This window comes from Molothrus aeneus, chromosome 28, assembly GCF_037042795.1.
Source record: "Molothrus aeneus isolate 106 chromosome 28, BPBGC_Maene_1.0, whole genome shotgun sequence".
NCBI classification, from domain to species: domain Eukaryota; kingdom Metazoa; phylum Chordata; class Aves; order Passeriformes; family Icteridae; genus Molothrus; species Molothrus aeneus.
Genome location: NC_089673.1, coordinates 4,688,712 through 4,702,332, shown reverse-complemented (window position 1 = coordinate 4,702,332; position 13,621 = coordinate 4,688,712). Strand labels below are relative to the sequence as shown.

At 60.2% G+C, this 13,621-nt stretch overlaps 2 protein-coding genes across 2 annotated transcripts; both read right to left on the bottom strand.

Annotated features, from left to right (window-relative positions):
• Positions 1-1,656: 1,656 nt before the first annotated feature.
• On the bottom strand, positions 1,657-4,607 carry TMEM101 (transmembrane protein 101). Its single transcript, XM_066567172.1, has 4 exons — positions 4,465-4,607; positions 3,715-3,895; positions 3,375-3,521; positions 1,657-2,214 (listed from the first exon to the last, which is right to left on the bottom strand). The coding sequence occupies exons 1-4, from the start codon at positions 4,599-4,601 to the stop codon at positions 1,906-1,908; spliced, it is 774 nt and encodes a 257-aa protein (XP_066423269.1). The 5' UTR covers positions 4,602-4,607; the 3' UTR covers positions 1,657-1,905.
• A 1,224-nt stretch (positions 4,608-5,831) lies between these two features.
• Positions 5,832-13,519, bottom strand: LSM12 (LSM12 homolog). The gene is made up of 5 exons (XM_066567176.1): positions 13,348-13,519; positions 10,744-10,877; positions 7,273-7,382; positions 6,810-6,936; positions 5,832-5,997 (listed from the first exon to the last, which is right to left on the bottom strand). The coding sequence occupies exons 1-5, from the start codon at positions 13,466-13,468 to the stop codon at positions 5,905-5,907; spliced, it is 585 nt and encodes a 194-aa protein (XP_066423273.1). The 5' UTR covers positions 13,469-13,519; the 3' UTR covers positions 5,832-5,904.
• Positions 13,520-13,621: the final 102 nt, after the last annotated feature.

Genomic DNA, 13,621 nt, shown 5'->3' with positions numbered 1-13,621 from the left:
CAGCCGTCCCCCGACCGAGGGGGATCAGGGCGCGGGTGGCCCCCAGCAGCCGCGGGGGGATCCGGAGAGGGGGGGACCGGAGCTTTCTGCCCCATTTATCCGAGTGACAGCAAACAGACATTTTCCAAAGGTCACACGATGGCTCTGCCGCGGGGGGGGGGCGCGGGCTGCACCCCCCGGCACGGCGGGGACAGGGCTGGGGGGGGGTCCCCGCGTGCCCCCACCTCCCCAGGGGCAGTGAGGAGGAAGAGGAGGGTCTGGGGGTGAAGGCGCGGGGCTGGAGCTGCCGGGGGGTGCCGGGGGTGAGGAGCCGAGGCGGCCCCCCCGAGCAAACAGGGCTCTGCCGCCTGCCCGCGTTTTATGGCCCCGGTTCCGCCGGAGGCGCCATTAGGGCCCCCCGGAGGAAGCCCCTTATCAGCCCTGTTTGCTTTTCCGGACACCTGGGGGGGGGGACACGGACACCTGGGAGGGGGGGACACGGACACCTGAGAAGGGGACACGGACACCTGGGAGGGGAAACGGACACCTGGAGGGGCGGGACATGGACACCTGGGGGGGGAACAGGGACACCTGGGAGGGGGGGACACGGACACCTGGGGGGGGGGACACGGACACCTGGAGGGGCGGGACACGGACACCTGGGGGGGGGAACAGGGACACCTGGGGGGGGGGGGAACAGGGACACCTGGGGGGGGAACACGGACACCTGGGAGGAGGGGACACGGACACCTGGGGGGGGAAGACAAGGACACCTGGGGGGGGGGGCACACGGACACCTGAGGGGGGACACGGACACCTGGGGGGGGAACAGGGACACCTGGGGGGGGGGGGAACACGGACACCTGGGAGGGGGGGACACGGACACCTGGGGGGGGTAAGACAAGGACACCTGGGGGGGGGACACGGACACCTGAGGGGAAAACACGGACACCTGGAGCGGGGGGGACATGGACACCTGAGGGGGGACACGGACACCTGAGGGGAAAACACGGACACCTGCCCTGCCCGGGGGGGGGGGGGACATGGACACCTGAGAGGGGACACGGACACCTGCCCTGCCCGGGGGGGGGACACACACACACAGCTCGGGGACAAGATGAGACCACTGAGGCCACAGCCCACGGGGACCCTGGGGGTTGCCAGCCCCTCCCTGGGTCCCACCAGGACTCCCACCCGTGCCAGAACACCCAGAGCCCCTCCACCAAGTCCCCAGAGTGGCTCCTCCTGAAGCAGCTCCCCACAAGCCTCTCAGACTCACTTCCCTGCCCAGATTTGCCCCCCCAAAGTGGCTTCCCCATGAGGGTCCCCCAAAAGAGCTCCCCTGCAGGAGCCCCTCCACCCCAAGCCCCTAAAGGAGCTCTGCCCTCCAACCCCCCCCAAAAAGGATCTCTCCTGAATCAGCTTCCCCCAAAGTGACTCCTCTGAAGCAGTTTCCCCCACAGCAACCCTTCCCTCCCAATCAGGTCCCCCCAAAGTGACTCTGAAGCAGTTTCCCCCAGAGCAGCCCTTCCCTCACCATCAGCTCCCCAAAGCACTCCTGCATTGCATTCCAGGACCCCAAAAGCAGTTTGTGCCCCAAAAGCTGCAGCTCCCCTCCTCACCCTGGCACCCAAAGCTGATCCCCCTGGGGTGAGACATTAAACATTTCTCAGTACATCAGTAAAAATACATTTTTTTTTTTTGGGGGGGGAGGGGGAAGCAGTGACACCCCTCAGCAGGGAGAAGCACCCTGACCACACAGTGGCAGGACCTCCCCTCACCCATCCTCTGCCAAAATTATCAAATATTTACAAACACCACCAAAACAAAACAAAACAGAACAAAAAAAACCCCCCCAAAAAAATCAACAAATAAATAGCGACGCTCCTTAAAAAAATCCCTCCCGCCCTTTATCCCCGTTGCCCCTCATCCATCGGTGGCCAGGATGACCACGGCCCCGAAGATGCCGACGTTCTGGCCGATGAGCTTCATCTGGTTCCAGAACTCGACGCGGCGCAGCGCGTGCCAGTAGCCCAGGTTGCCGTCGATGAGCAGGATGGCCAGGGGCAGCAGCACGGCCAGCACCTGGGCCGCTGTCCTCACGTAGTACCCCGAGAGGAAGGCCAGGGCCAGCAGCCCGTAGAGCAGGAAGAGCAGCTGCAGGGCCAGCTCGCCCCCCAGCAGATGGTCCAGGTAGGCCAGGCGGTCCTCGGTGCTGTGCTGCAGGGAGTAGGCCTGGGGGGACAGCAGGGGACAAGGGGACACTCACAGTGAGGCGTGGCACTGGTGCCATGCAAGGTTTCTACCCCAGGGACAACGGGGACCTGGAGTGTGGAACACCCGTACAAGAGTTCTGGGATGGGGAGAGGTGGCAGGGGGGAGGACAAAGGGACACTCGCAGGGGAGGATGGCACCCAGGGACAATGGGGACCTGGAGTGTGGAACATCCACACAAGAGTTGTGGGATGGGGAGAGATGGTGGCGGGGAGGACAAAGGGACACTCACAGTGGGGCGTGGCACTGGTGCCATGCAAGGTTTCTACCCCAGGGACAATGGGGACCTGGAGTGTGGAACACCTGTACAAGAGTTCTGGGATGGGGAGAGGTGGCAGAGGGGAGGACAAAGGGACACTCGCAGGGGAGGATGGCACTGGTGCCAGCTGAGGTTTCTACCCCAGGGACAACAGGGACCTGGAGTGTGGTGGCACTGGGAACATCCACACAAGAGTTGTGGCAGTAGGAACACTCACACAAGAGTTCTGGGATGGGGAGAGGTGGCAGAAAGGGGTCCCCAAAACCTGGGATAAGGGGACACTTGCAGGGGATGGAGGGTGGTGGCACTGGTGCCATGCAAGGTTTCTACCCCCAGGGACAAGGGGGACCTAGAGTGTAGTGGCAGTCGGAACATCCACACAAGAGTTCTGGGATGGGGAGTCCCACCAAAACCTGGGACAAAAGGACACACGCAGGGTGGATGGCACCGGTGCCATGCAAGGTTTCTACCCCAGGGACAATGGGGACCTGGCGTGTGGTGGCAGTGGGGGCACTGGGAACATCCACACACGAGTTCTGAGATGGGGAGAGGTGGCAGAAGGGGGTCCCCAAAACCTGGGGTTCATGGGGGATGCAGTGTGGTGGCACTGGTGACAATCCCCCAAGGACATCTGCTGCCTGAGGCTTCTCCCCTGGGTTGGTGTGGGCTTGGTGATGCTGGTGACACCACCTTGAGGTGATCTGTGGTGGTGGACTGTCCCTGAGGGTCCCACCAGGGACAGTCTGGAGCACTGTCCCAAGGCTTCTCCTACAGAGAACTGTGTCCCCATCCCGCAGCACAGCGGTGCCTGTGTCCCCTGACCCTGGCTGTCCCCTGGCTGTCCCCAGGCTGTCCCCAGTACCTGGCAGATGAGGTAGATGCCCAGAAACACCTGGCCCGTGGACTGTAGGGAGCGGCTGCGGGGTTTCTGCCGGTACAGCTCCCCAGCCCCGCTGGCCAGGATCAGGAACCCGCCGATGATGGCGATGGTGCGCGAGTACATCCTCACCTGTGGGGCCACGCTGCCATCAGTGCCACTCACAGTGCCCTCAGTGCCACCCAGAGCACCCTCAGTGCCACCTGGGCTGCCCTCAGTGCCACCCAGAGCACCCTCAGTGCCACGTGGGCTGCCCTCAGTGCCACCCTGGGCTGCCCATCAGTGCCACCCTGGGCTCTGGGGGCAGCAGGGGTGGGGCTCTCACCTTGAGCCAGTCTCCGTAGTGCACGTGCCCCCCGACGTGGGCAGCATAGGTGGCCACTGCCAGCTGCAGGGCGGCCCCCAGGGCGAACCAGCGCCGCTTGACCCCGAAGGACATGAAGCTGGCACAGAGCACGGCCACGCCCATGTCCACGTACAGGTAGGGCACTGGGATGTCCGGCTTCCTGCGGGGACAGGGAAGGCAGCTCTGGCACCCCTGCGCTCACCCCAGAGCCTCCGTCAGGTTATGGGGCAGCCACAGCCCTCCCCTGCCCCACAGAGCCCCTCCGAGCCCCCTCTGCTGCTCTGTCCCCTCCCCTGCCCCACAGAGCCCCTCCGAGCCCCCTCTGCTGCTCTGCCCCCTCCCCTGCCCCACAGACCCCCTCCGAGCCCCCTCTGCTGCTGGGGTGTCCCCTCAGCCCCAGGCAGCAGCTCCGTGCCCCACCTCAAACGCCACCTGTCCCAGCCCCACCGAAGGTCCCTGGCACCTGTCCCAGACCCACCCCCAGTCCCTCACACGCCGGGTTTCCCCCGGCTCTCAGGGCCCCGCAGCAGCCTCTGCACCCCAGACCCTCGAGACCCCACACCCCCTCTGACCCTCCAGACCCCACAAGCACCCCAGGCTCTCACAGACCCCCGCCAGCCCAGCCCCACAGCCGCCCCTGCCCTCACAACCGCCCGCAGCCCCTCACAGGCCCAGGCTCCCCAGGAGCACTCGCAGGCGCCCGGCCCCGTCCCGCCCCCGGGCGCGCACCGGCGCAGGTCGGCGCGCTCGGCGCACAGCAGGAGCCCGCTGAAGCAGTGCCAGAAGGGGAAGCGGGTGAGCAGGACGCCGCCGCCCGCCGTCAGCAGGCGCAGCGCCCGCCGCCTCCACCCGCGGCCCGCCGCCATTACCGGGCCGTCCCGCCGGAAATGCCGCCTCGTGGACCAATCAGCGCCGTGCCTGGGGAAGCCACGCCCTCTCTTTTCAAGCCACGCCCCTTTAATTATAGCGCCCTCATTCCCCTCAGGCCCCGCCTCTCCATTCAAATGGCGGATCCTGCCCCAAAACAGCGGCCCCGCTCTGGAACAGCCGCGCCCAGCGAGCCTCCAGCCTGCCCCGGGCCGCACCTTCCCCCCGAAACCCCGCCATGGCCTCAACCGCGCCCCATCAATCAAACAAACCCTAATTGAATATGCGGCGCCAGGCCCCGCCCCCGCTGAAGCCACGCCCCATAACAAAGGAACAACAAACCCCGCCCCAAGACACGCCCACTCATCTTAACCACGCCCCTCATGAGGCCACGCCCCATTGAGCCCCCACAGACTCCGGTGATGGTTAAAAAAATTTCGGGTTTTTATTGTTTTTTGCTAAACAAGACTAAAAAATTTTCCTTTTTTTTTTTCTTTTTTTTAAATTTTTTTTTAATCTTTAATTTTCCTAAAGGCAGGGCTTGAATTGTTTTGAGTTTGATCTGCTTTTTGTTTTTAATTAAAAAAACCCAAACAAAAAAACAATGGGAGGAAACAAAAGGGGGAGGGGGAGGATCGTGGCAAAAAAAAAAAAAAATTAAAATTAAAAAAGAAATTAAAAATTAAATGAAAAAGGGCAAAAAAAATTAAAAACATATAGGAAATGGGGTGAAAACCCCAAATCCAGGTTCTGGCTGCTCCCAAGGGGGTGTTAGAGGGATTTTTTGCCACGACCCTGCTAGAAGCAGACAAATATTTAAAGAACATTTTAATATATATTCATATATATATTTAAAGATAAGAAAAATAAGACTAATTCAAGCCTTGCCCTGTGCAAACAAAATTAAAACGAGACCACGTTGGTCACGAGGGTCCCGGGTCAGCCACCACAGTCAGCTCGTTAGCTTTATTTTCTGGAGGGATTTTTGGGGAAGAGGGAGGCAGGAATTGGGAGGAAAAGGGAAAGAAAAAAAAAAGGCCAAAAAATAAAATTAACAGAGTCTGACTGGCTGGAGGGAGAAACCATGGCGGAAAAACAAAGTCTGTTAGTCAAGTAATGCGTGAGGAGCTTTAAATTATTCTCTTTTCTCATTTGTTTTGAAGTCTAAAGTTTGGAATTGGTTGAGATTCCCCAAAAAAAAAAAAAAAAAAAAAAAAAAAAAAGGAAATAAAAGTTGAAGGAGCCCCCGGCGCCGCCTCCGGGGAGGGGACGCGGGGACGGGGTGGTGGCCCCGAGGTGGCCTCAGGATGACAGGGACGTGTCCTTCTGTGTCTGCTGTGCTTGTGAACGCTGCAGGACCTTCTGGCTTTCCACGTCCCGGAAGTGTTTCTCCACCTGCAGGGGAAGGGGGGCATGGAGGGGTTCAGGGAAGGAACCCTGGAGGGGCTGGGGAGCCCCAGGAGGAGATGGGGAAGCCCTGGAGGGGATGGGGAATGCCCAGAAGGGCTGGAGGCCAAGCAAGGAGGGGCTGGAGAAACCCAGGAGGGGCTGGGGAATCTCAGGAAGGGCTGGAGGCCAAGCAAGGAGGGGCTGGAGTACCCAGGAAGGGTTCGAGAACCCCTGGAGGGGCTGAGGACCAAGCAAGAAGGGTCTGGAGAACCTCAGGAATGGCTGGGGAACCCCAGGAAGAGCTGGAGGCCAAGCAAGAAGGGGCTGGATAACCTCAGGAATGGCTGGGGAACCCCAGGAAGAGCTGGAGGGGAGAAAGGATGGGCTGGGGAGCCCCTAGAGGGGCTGGAGAAACCCAGGAGGGGCTGGGGGCCAAGCAAGGAGGGGCTGAGGAACCCCAGGAGGGGCTGGAGAACCCAGGAAGGGCTGGAGGCCAAGCAAGAAGGGGCTGGAGTACCACAGGAGGGGATGGAGACCAAGAAAAGAGGGGCTGGGGAACCCCAGGAGGAGCTGGAGGCCAAGCCAGGAAGGGTCTTGGGTGTCCCCAGGGAGGTGACACCCACCCAGTCCTTCCCAGTGTCCCCATCCCCTGCTCAGCGTTCTGAACACACGACTCAAAAAGGGTGGCAGGGGGATGTGGAGAGGGAAGGGGATGCCAGGAGGGGTTGGAGCCCAGCCAAGGAGGCTCCTGGCTGTCCCCAGGGACGTGTCCCCCTCCCAGGAGGTGCCACCCCCCTCTGTCCCCAGCCCACACTCACTATTTTGCGTACGTGGCTCAGGGCGCTCCCCTCTTTGCCTTTACAGTTCTCCACCTGGTACGGAGGGGCAATGACGACTTCTTCCATCACAACTATGTTCTTCTCCTGCCATTTACAGTCCTTAATGCTGAGGGGAGGGACAATGGCATCAGGGACTGCCACCACTGCCCCCTGGGGTGGGCCTGAGGGGGCAAAGAGCCCCCCGGTCACTCCAGGGTCCAGCTGGAGAGGAGTGGGAGCCCAGGGGTGGGGTGGGATGTGCCAGGCAGGGCAGGGAGCAGGCAGGGAGCCACCCTCATCCCCAAGGATCCCATCCAGGACACACCAGAACGTTCCAGGGCAAACCCAGCGAGGGCAATCCCCCAGAAAGGCTGTGGGGGACCCCAAAAAGGAGCCTGGGGACCCAGAGCTGGGTACTGGGGACTCCCAGGTGGGCACTGGGGACCCCTGGAGTGGCACTTACGTCTTATGGATGGTCTGGAAGAGCTGCTGCCCCTCCAGAGAGACACCAGCACTAATTGCATACGCCTGGCTCATCTTCTCCTCCTTCTCCGTCCGTGCTTTGTTGGCAAGCTGGGGACACACAGGGACAGGGGCTTGGGCTGGGAGCAGTGAGGGGACACGGGGACACCCCAGACATGGCTCTGCCCCTTGGGATTCCAGCCCGAATTCCCCTTTGGAGGCACCCTCAGCACTGCCAGGGCCTCCCAGAGATTTGGGGGATGGTGGTGCCATCTTCCCCCACATCCCCCTGCCCCTTTCTGGATTAATTCTGGCATTTTAGGTGCAAACCCCCCTCACAACTCAGGTCACTTGGGATGGAGATGGGGAAGAGGAGCCTGGAACACCCAACACGCTGGGAGTAAATGCTCCACGCAGGAGTAGGAGCAACTTTAGCCTGCAGCAGTTGGTTTGTTCCCAAAAAATAACCAGAATTGGTTATCTGGGAGCTGCATCCATGTATGGGGAGGTGTGATTACACACAGGGTGCTGGAATAGAGATGGAAAACCCCGACCCTGGCCTCCCCCAGGCTGCATCCCATGGATGTGGGAGGAGAAGGAAGCAGAGCCTGGAGGCAGCAGCCTTGGACCAGCTGCCTTTTCCTGGCTGGAGCTGCCGCAGTGGAGGAGCCACATCAGCATCATCCCTCCTCTTCCTCCTCCTGGAGCCTCCTCATTGCTGGGAGCACACCCAGAGCTGCTCTGGCTTCCTGCTGCTGCCTGAGGGGGTCTCACCCCTTCCAAAGCCCCAGCTCCCTCTGAGTGGGGACACTTCAGTGGCCCTGAGGGACAGGAGTCCCTCTCCCAGCCATCCCGAGTCCCCTCTTGGTGGCAGCAGGCACTGCAGGAGCACTGGGATGTGCTCCCTGAACGCCTCAGCAGGGACAGGAGCCTTCCTCACCCTCACAAGCCACCCAGCCCGTTCCACGTGGGAATGGCTCTCTCCAAGACCACCAGCCAGGCTTCCAAACCAGGCACAACATTCCACAGGAACTTCCCTGCACCCCACACCCTTCCCGGCCTTCCCTGAGGTGCCACAGCCCCTCACTCCTCCAGAGGAGCTGCCACAAGGCTGGAGAAGTGGGAACCCCCCCCAACACCACACTGGGATGGGCTGGAATTGTGGGACAGAGCCCTGGGAATCCCCTCTGCCATGTCCTCCCTGAGCAGATCCCCCTTCCCCAGCCTGAGGTGTAGATCCCCTCTGTCCCAGGCCTGGGGATGCTCCTCCAGCAGCTGCTGCATCCAGACTTGGGCACAGCCCTGCCAAGAGGCCACTGGGAGGTGACTGGAACCCCTGGAGAGGTGTCCCCATCCCCAGCAGCAGCATCCCAGCATCCCCACGGGATCCATCAGCCCCCTGCAGCAGCTGAGCCCTCCCTGCCCATCCCAAGAGGAAACGGCTCAGCCCTGCAGCTCCAGCCCCTGGATCCCTGCACTCCAAGGAGTTCCCTGCTTGGCAGTGGATGGGAATTCAGAGCACCAGGCAAGGAGGGACCATGGGGGCCACCAGGGGCCATGCCAGGGTCCCCAAGGGCCAGGGTGGCCCCTCATCCCACCTGGGTGCCAGCAGGCTGGGGAGATCAAGAGGATCCATCCAAAATCTCCCTGTGGCTGTGCCAAGGTCCTCAGGTGAGTGCCAGCCCCGTGGGACAGGGGTGTCCCCAAAAGTCCCCAACTCTCTGGGTTACCTGGAGCACCACCAGCACTCCCATGTGCCCACACCTCCTTCTCCCAGTACAACCAGTACCACCAGCAACATCCCAGTCCTGCAGCAGCCTGCCTGAGCCCCCATGGGGACGGGGATGTGGGGCAGAGCCCACAGAACAGCCCTCCTGCCACTGGAACAGCCCCTTCCAACCTGACTGCATCTGTCACCTCCCCAAATCCAAACCCACAATTCTGGGATGCTGGAAAAGACCAAAGTCAGCACTGGAATTCCTGAGGGGGATCCCCAAAGGGAACACTGAATTCCTGAGGGGGATCCCCAAAGTGAGCACTGGAATTCCTGAGAGGGTTCCCCAAAGTGAACACTGAATTCCTGAGGGGATCCCCAAAGTGAACACTGAATTCCTGAGGGGATCCCCAAAGTGAACACTGAATTCCTGAGGGGGATCCCCAAAGTGAACACTGAATTCCTGAGGGGGATCCCTGAAGTGAGCACTGGAATTCCTGAGGGGGATCCCTGAAGTGAACACTGAATTCCTGAGGGGGATCCCTGAAGTGAGCACTGGAATTCCTGAGGGGGATCCCTGAAGTGAGCACTGGAATTCCTGAGGGGGATCCCTGAAGTTAACACTGAATTCCTGAGGGGATCCCCAAAGTGAACACTGAATTCCTGAGGGGGATCCCCAAAGTGAACACTGAATTCCTGAGGGGGATCCCTGAAGTTAACACTGAATTCCTGAGGGGATCCCCAAAGTTAACACTGAATTCCTGAGGGGGATCCCTGAAGTGAGCACTGGAATTCCTGAGGGGGATCCCTGAAGTTAACATTGAATTCCTGAGGGGGATCCCCAAAGTGAACACTGAATTCCTGAGGGGGATCCCTGAAGTTAACACTGAATTCCTGAGGGGATCCCCAAAGTGAACACTGAATTCCTGAGGGGGATTCCCTCGGGCTGAGCTCCCAGCCATGTCACTCGCTGCAGTGACAGCCAACAGTCACAGCGTGGTGGCAGCTGTGTCATCTGAGACCTCAGATGTGTTCATCCATCGGGAAGGGACCCAGGAGGGGATGGACACCCAGCTGGTGCCACCTGTGTGGCACAAAGCCCCGCGAGAGGTGTCCCTGTGGCACAAGGAGGTGACAACTGAGCAGCCCACACCTGGATTCATCCCAGCACTGAGGGCTTGGGGTCACCTTCCCTGTTTTTCACCTCACTGGGAATGGGCAGTGATCCCATTCCAGGATGGATGAAAAGCAATTCCTCAGAATTCCAGGAGTTTCCCTTTGTGTGCACTCCAAAATAGCATCATCCAGACCCCAAACACCACAACCTGGACCCAAACTACCAAAACCCAGGCTCCAAACCCCTCAAAATGCAAGCCCCAAAACAAGATCACCTTAGACCCCAAAAATACCAAAATCCAGGTTCCCAAAGGCCAAAAATCTAGACATAAAACCCAGGCCCCAAAACCACCCAAAAAACAGGCCCTAAATGCCAAAACCTGGACCCTAAACCCAACAAAATCCAGGCTCCAAATGCCAAAATCCAGAGCCCAAAGTGGTAAAACCCAGAGCCAAATCACCAAACCCCAGATCCAGGATGGAACTCCATGAAGCTGCACTGGGAGCAGCTCCAGCGGTGAATCCTGCTGGATCCCTGCAGGATTTTGGGGGATCCCTGCAGGATTTTGGGGGATCCCTGCAGGATTTTGGGGGATCCCTGCAGGATTTCGGGGGATCCCTGCTGAGGAGGGGCTCTCTCACCTTGCTGACGTTGAGGGAGGCTAAAGGGGGAGGCGTTTCCGTGCGGTCATTGATTATTTCCACTTCTGACACGTACTGTAAGTTTACGAGCAGGATGTCTGCGTGGTTGGGCTTGCCACTGGAAGAGGGGCATTCTGGAGGAGGGCATTAAGGAAAACAAGTCCAGAGAGAGGTTTTTGGAGGTGAGGAGCAAACCAGGAGGAGGTTGGGTTTGTGGGGAGCTCCTCTGCTGCCTTGGGATCGTCAGTGATCCCATCTCACTCATCTCCCTCTGGGTGCTGATCCTGGTCTATCCCAACTCCAGATTGAGTTCTCCAGTCCTGGTCCACCAGCACCAGCCCACCACCACCACTGGCCTGAGCCAGCACCACCAAATTTGCACTTTTTCCACCAGAACTCTTTTCCTCCTGCAGGCAGGAGGATTTCCTGCTCTGGAAGGAAGGGAACTCCCAGGAGAGGGACACACAAGGCTGGTTGTTAGGAATGAGACAGCACCCCCCAAAAAAAACCCCAAAACACTCCTTTCAGAGCTGGCAGGGATTCCTCCACAATTCCTCTGCTCCCATGAGGATGGATGGATGGATGGATGGATGGATGGATGGATGGATGGATGGATGGATGGATGGATGGATGGATGGATGGATGGATGGATGGAGGGATGGATGGATGGATGGATGGATGATGGATGGAGGGATGGATGGAGGGATGGATGGAGGGATGGATGGATGGATGGATGGAGGGATGATGGATGGAGGGATGATGGATGGAGGGATGGATGGATGGATGGATGAATGATGGATGGAGGGATGATGGATGGAGGGATGATGGATGGATGGATGGATGGATGGATGGATGGATGGATGGATGGATGGATGGATGGATGATGGATGGATGGAGGGATGGATGGAGGGATGGATGGATGGATGGATGGATGGATGGATGGATGGATGGATGATGGATGGATGGATGGATGGATGGAGGGATGATGGAGGGATGGATGATGGATGGATGGATGGATGGATGGATGGATGGATGGATGGATGGATGGATGGATGGATGGATGGATGGATGGATGGATGATGGATGGATGGATGGAGGGAGCACAGCATGGAGAGCCTCTTCTATGCCAACACCATCTCCCCCTAGTAGAGATCCTCATGGAAGCCCCTGTTCCTCTCCCAGCCCATCTGAGCACAAGGTGGAGCCCTCCCTAATAAACACCATTCAACGATGAGCAGAAAGCCAGGGAATTCCAGTCTCCCCCTTTGGGGGATGAGCTGGCGCACCCCAGATGTGGCAGGAACAGCTGGACTTTGGGAAGGGCTGGCTCAGCCCCCCGTGGGGCTGACAAGCAGCACTGAGTGACCTGTTGGACCCTCTGGGATTTTCCTGCTGCCTCTAGTGGGACCTGGGAGCTCCCCTGGCTCCAACCACATCCCAGGCACCCAGGGGGCTTTTTCCTAATGTGTTTCCCACAGCTCCAGCCACAAAATCCACTCCCAGCTCCTCATTCCCTGCAGAAGCCACCCCTGGCCCCCCAGAACTCCAATGCCAGCCCTGAGCTGAGCATTCTCCTTCCCCTCTCTCCTGGGACCCTCCACTGCTTTCCAACAGCCCTCGGCTTTTCCCGTTCCTTACAGATTCCTAACAAAACCACATCCAAGTGTATCCACACTGGGGGGGCAGGGAACACCCCACCGCCCCCCACTCACCCCAATAAAAGGCTCCCCAACCCCCCCATAGTGAATCCCACACCCCCACTCACCCCACTACAGAATTCCTCACTGCTGCCCCCAAAAACCTTCAGGACACCACAGTCCCCCCCATTCTCCCCAAAACTGGGTGCTCTCTCTGCCCCCATTCAAACCAGTACAGAGCTCCTCACTACCTTCCTAAAGCTCTTTATAATGCAGGGCCCTTCCATCCCCCATTCACCCCAAAACGGGCCCCCAATCCCCCCATTCCCCCTAACACGGGCTCCCCAATCCCCCCAGAACAAACCTCCTCACTCCCCCCAAAATCTCCCTACAGGACACCCCCCATCTCATTCACCCATTACAAGATCCCCAACTCCCCCACTCACCAGGGCTCCTCAATCCCCACTCTCCTGGTTACAATCGCCCCATTCCTCGCACACAGAGCTCCCCAATCCCCTCATTCACCCCAACACCAACCTCCCCAATCCCCCCAAAATCTCCCTACAGGGCACCCCACATCCCATTCACCCATTACAAGACCCCCAACTCCTCCATTCACCCCAGCTCAGGGCTCCTCAATCCCCGCTCCCCGGGTTACAATCGCCCAATCCCCGCACACCGAGCTCCCCAATCCCCTCATTCACCCCAACACCAACCTCCCCAATTCCCCCTAAACCTCCCGAGCGGACTCCCCGCTCCCCCCATCCCCCAGGGGTCTCCCGCAGCCCCGCAGCCCCTCAGACCCCTCCCCGTCGCCGCCCACCTCGATCCCCTCACACCCCCTCCCCTTTTTCCCCCTTTCCCCTCCCTCCCTCACGCCCCCCCCCCCCTTCGGGCGGGCCGCAGAGGCCCGAGCGGGCCGCGCCGGGGCCGGGACCAACGCGGCGAGGCGCGGGCGGGTGGATACTGAGCGCCAGCATCTTGCTGGGGTAGTCGAAGGCGACGACCTCGCCCTGGAGGCGCTGCTCCTGGCAGGTGCGGCAGGACACCTGGCTGCCCACGCTGAAGTACTCGCCCGGCGCCGCCATCTTGTCCGCCCGCAGCGCCCGCGGCTCCGCTCGCCTCGGCCAGGCGCGGCGGGGGCGGGGCCGCGCGGCAGCGAGGGCGGGGATTGGCGCTCCGCCCCGCCGATCTGCTCCGCCCCGCGCCCTGATTGGCTGAGCCCAGCCCGGCCGCGGTTT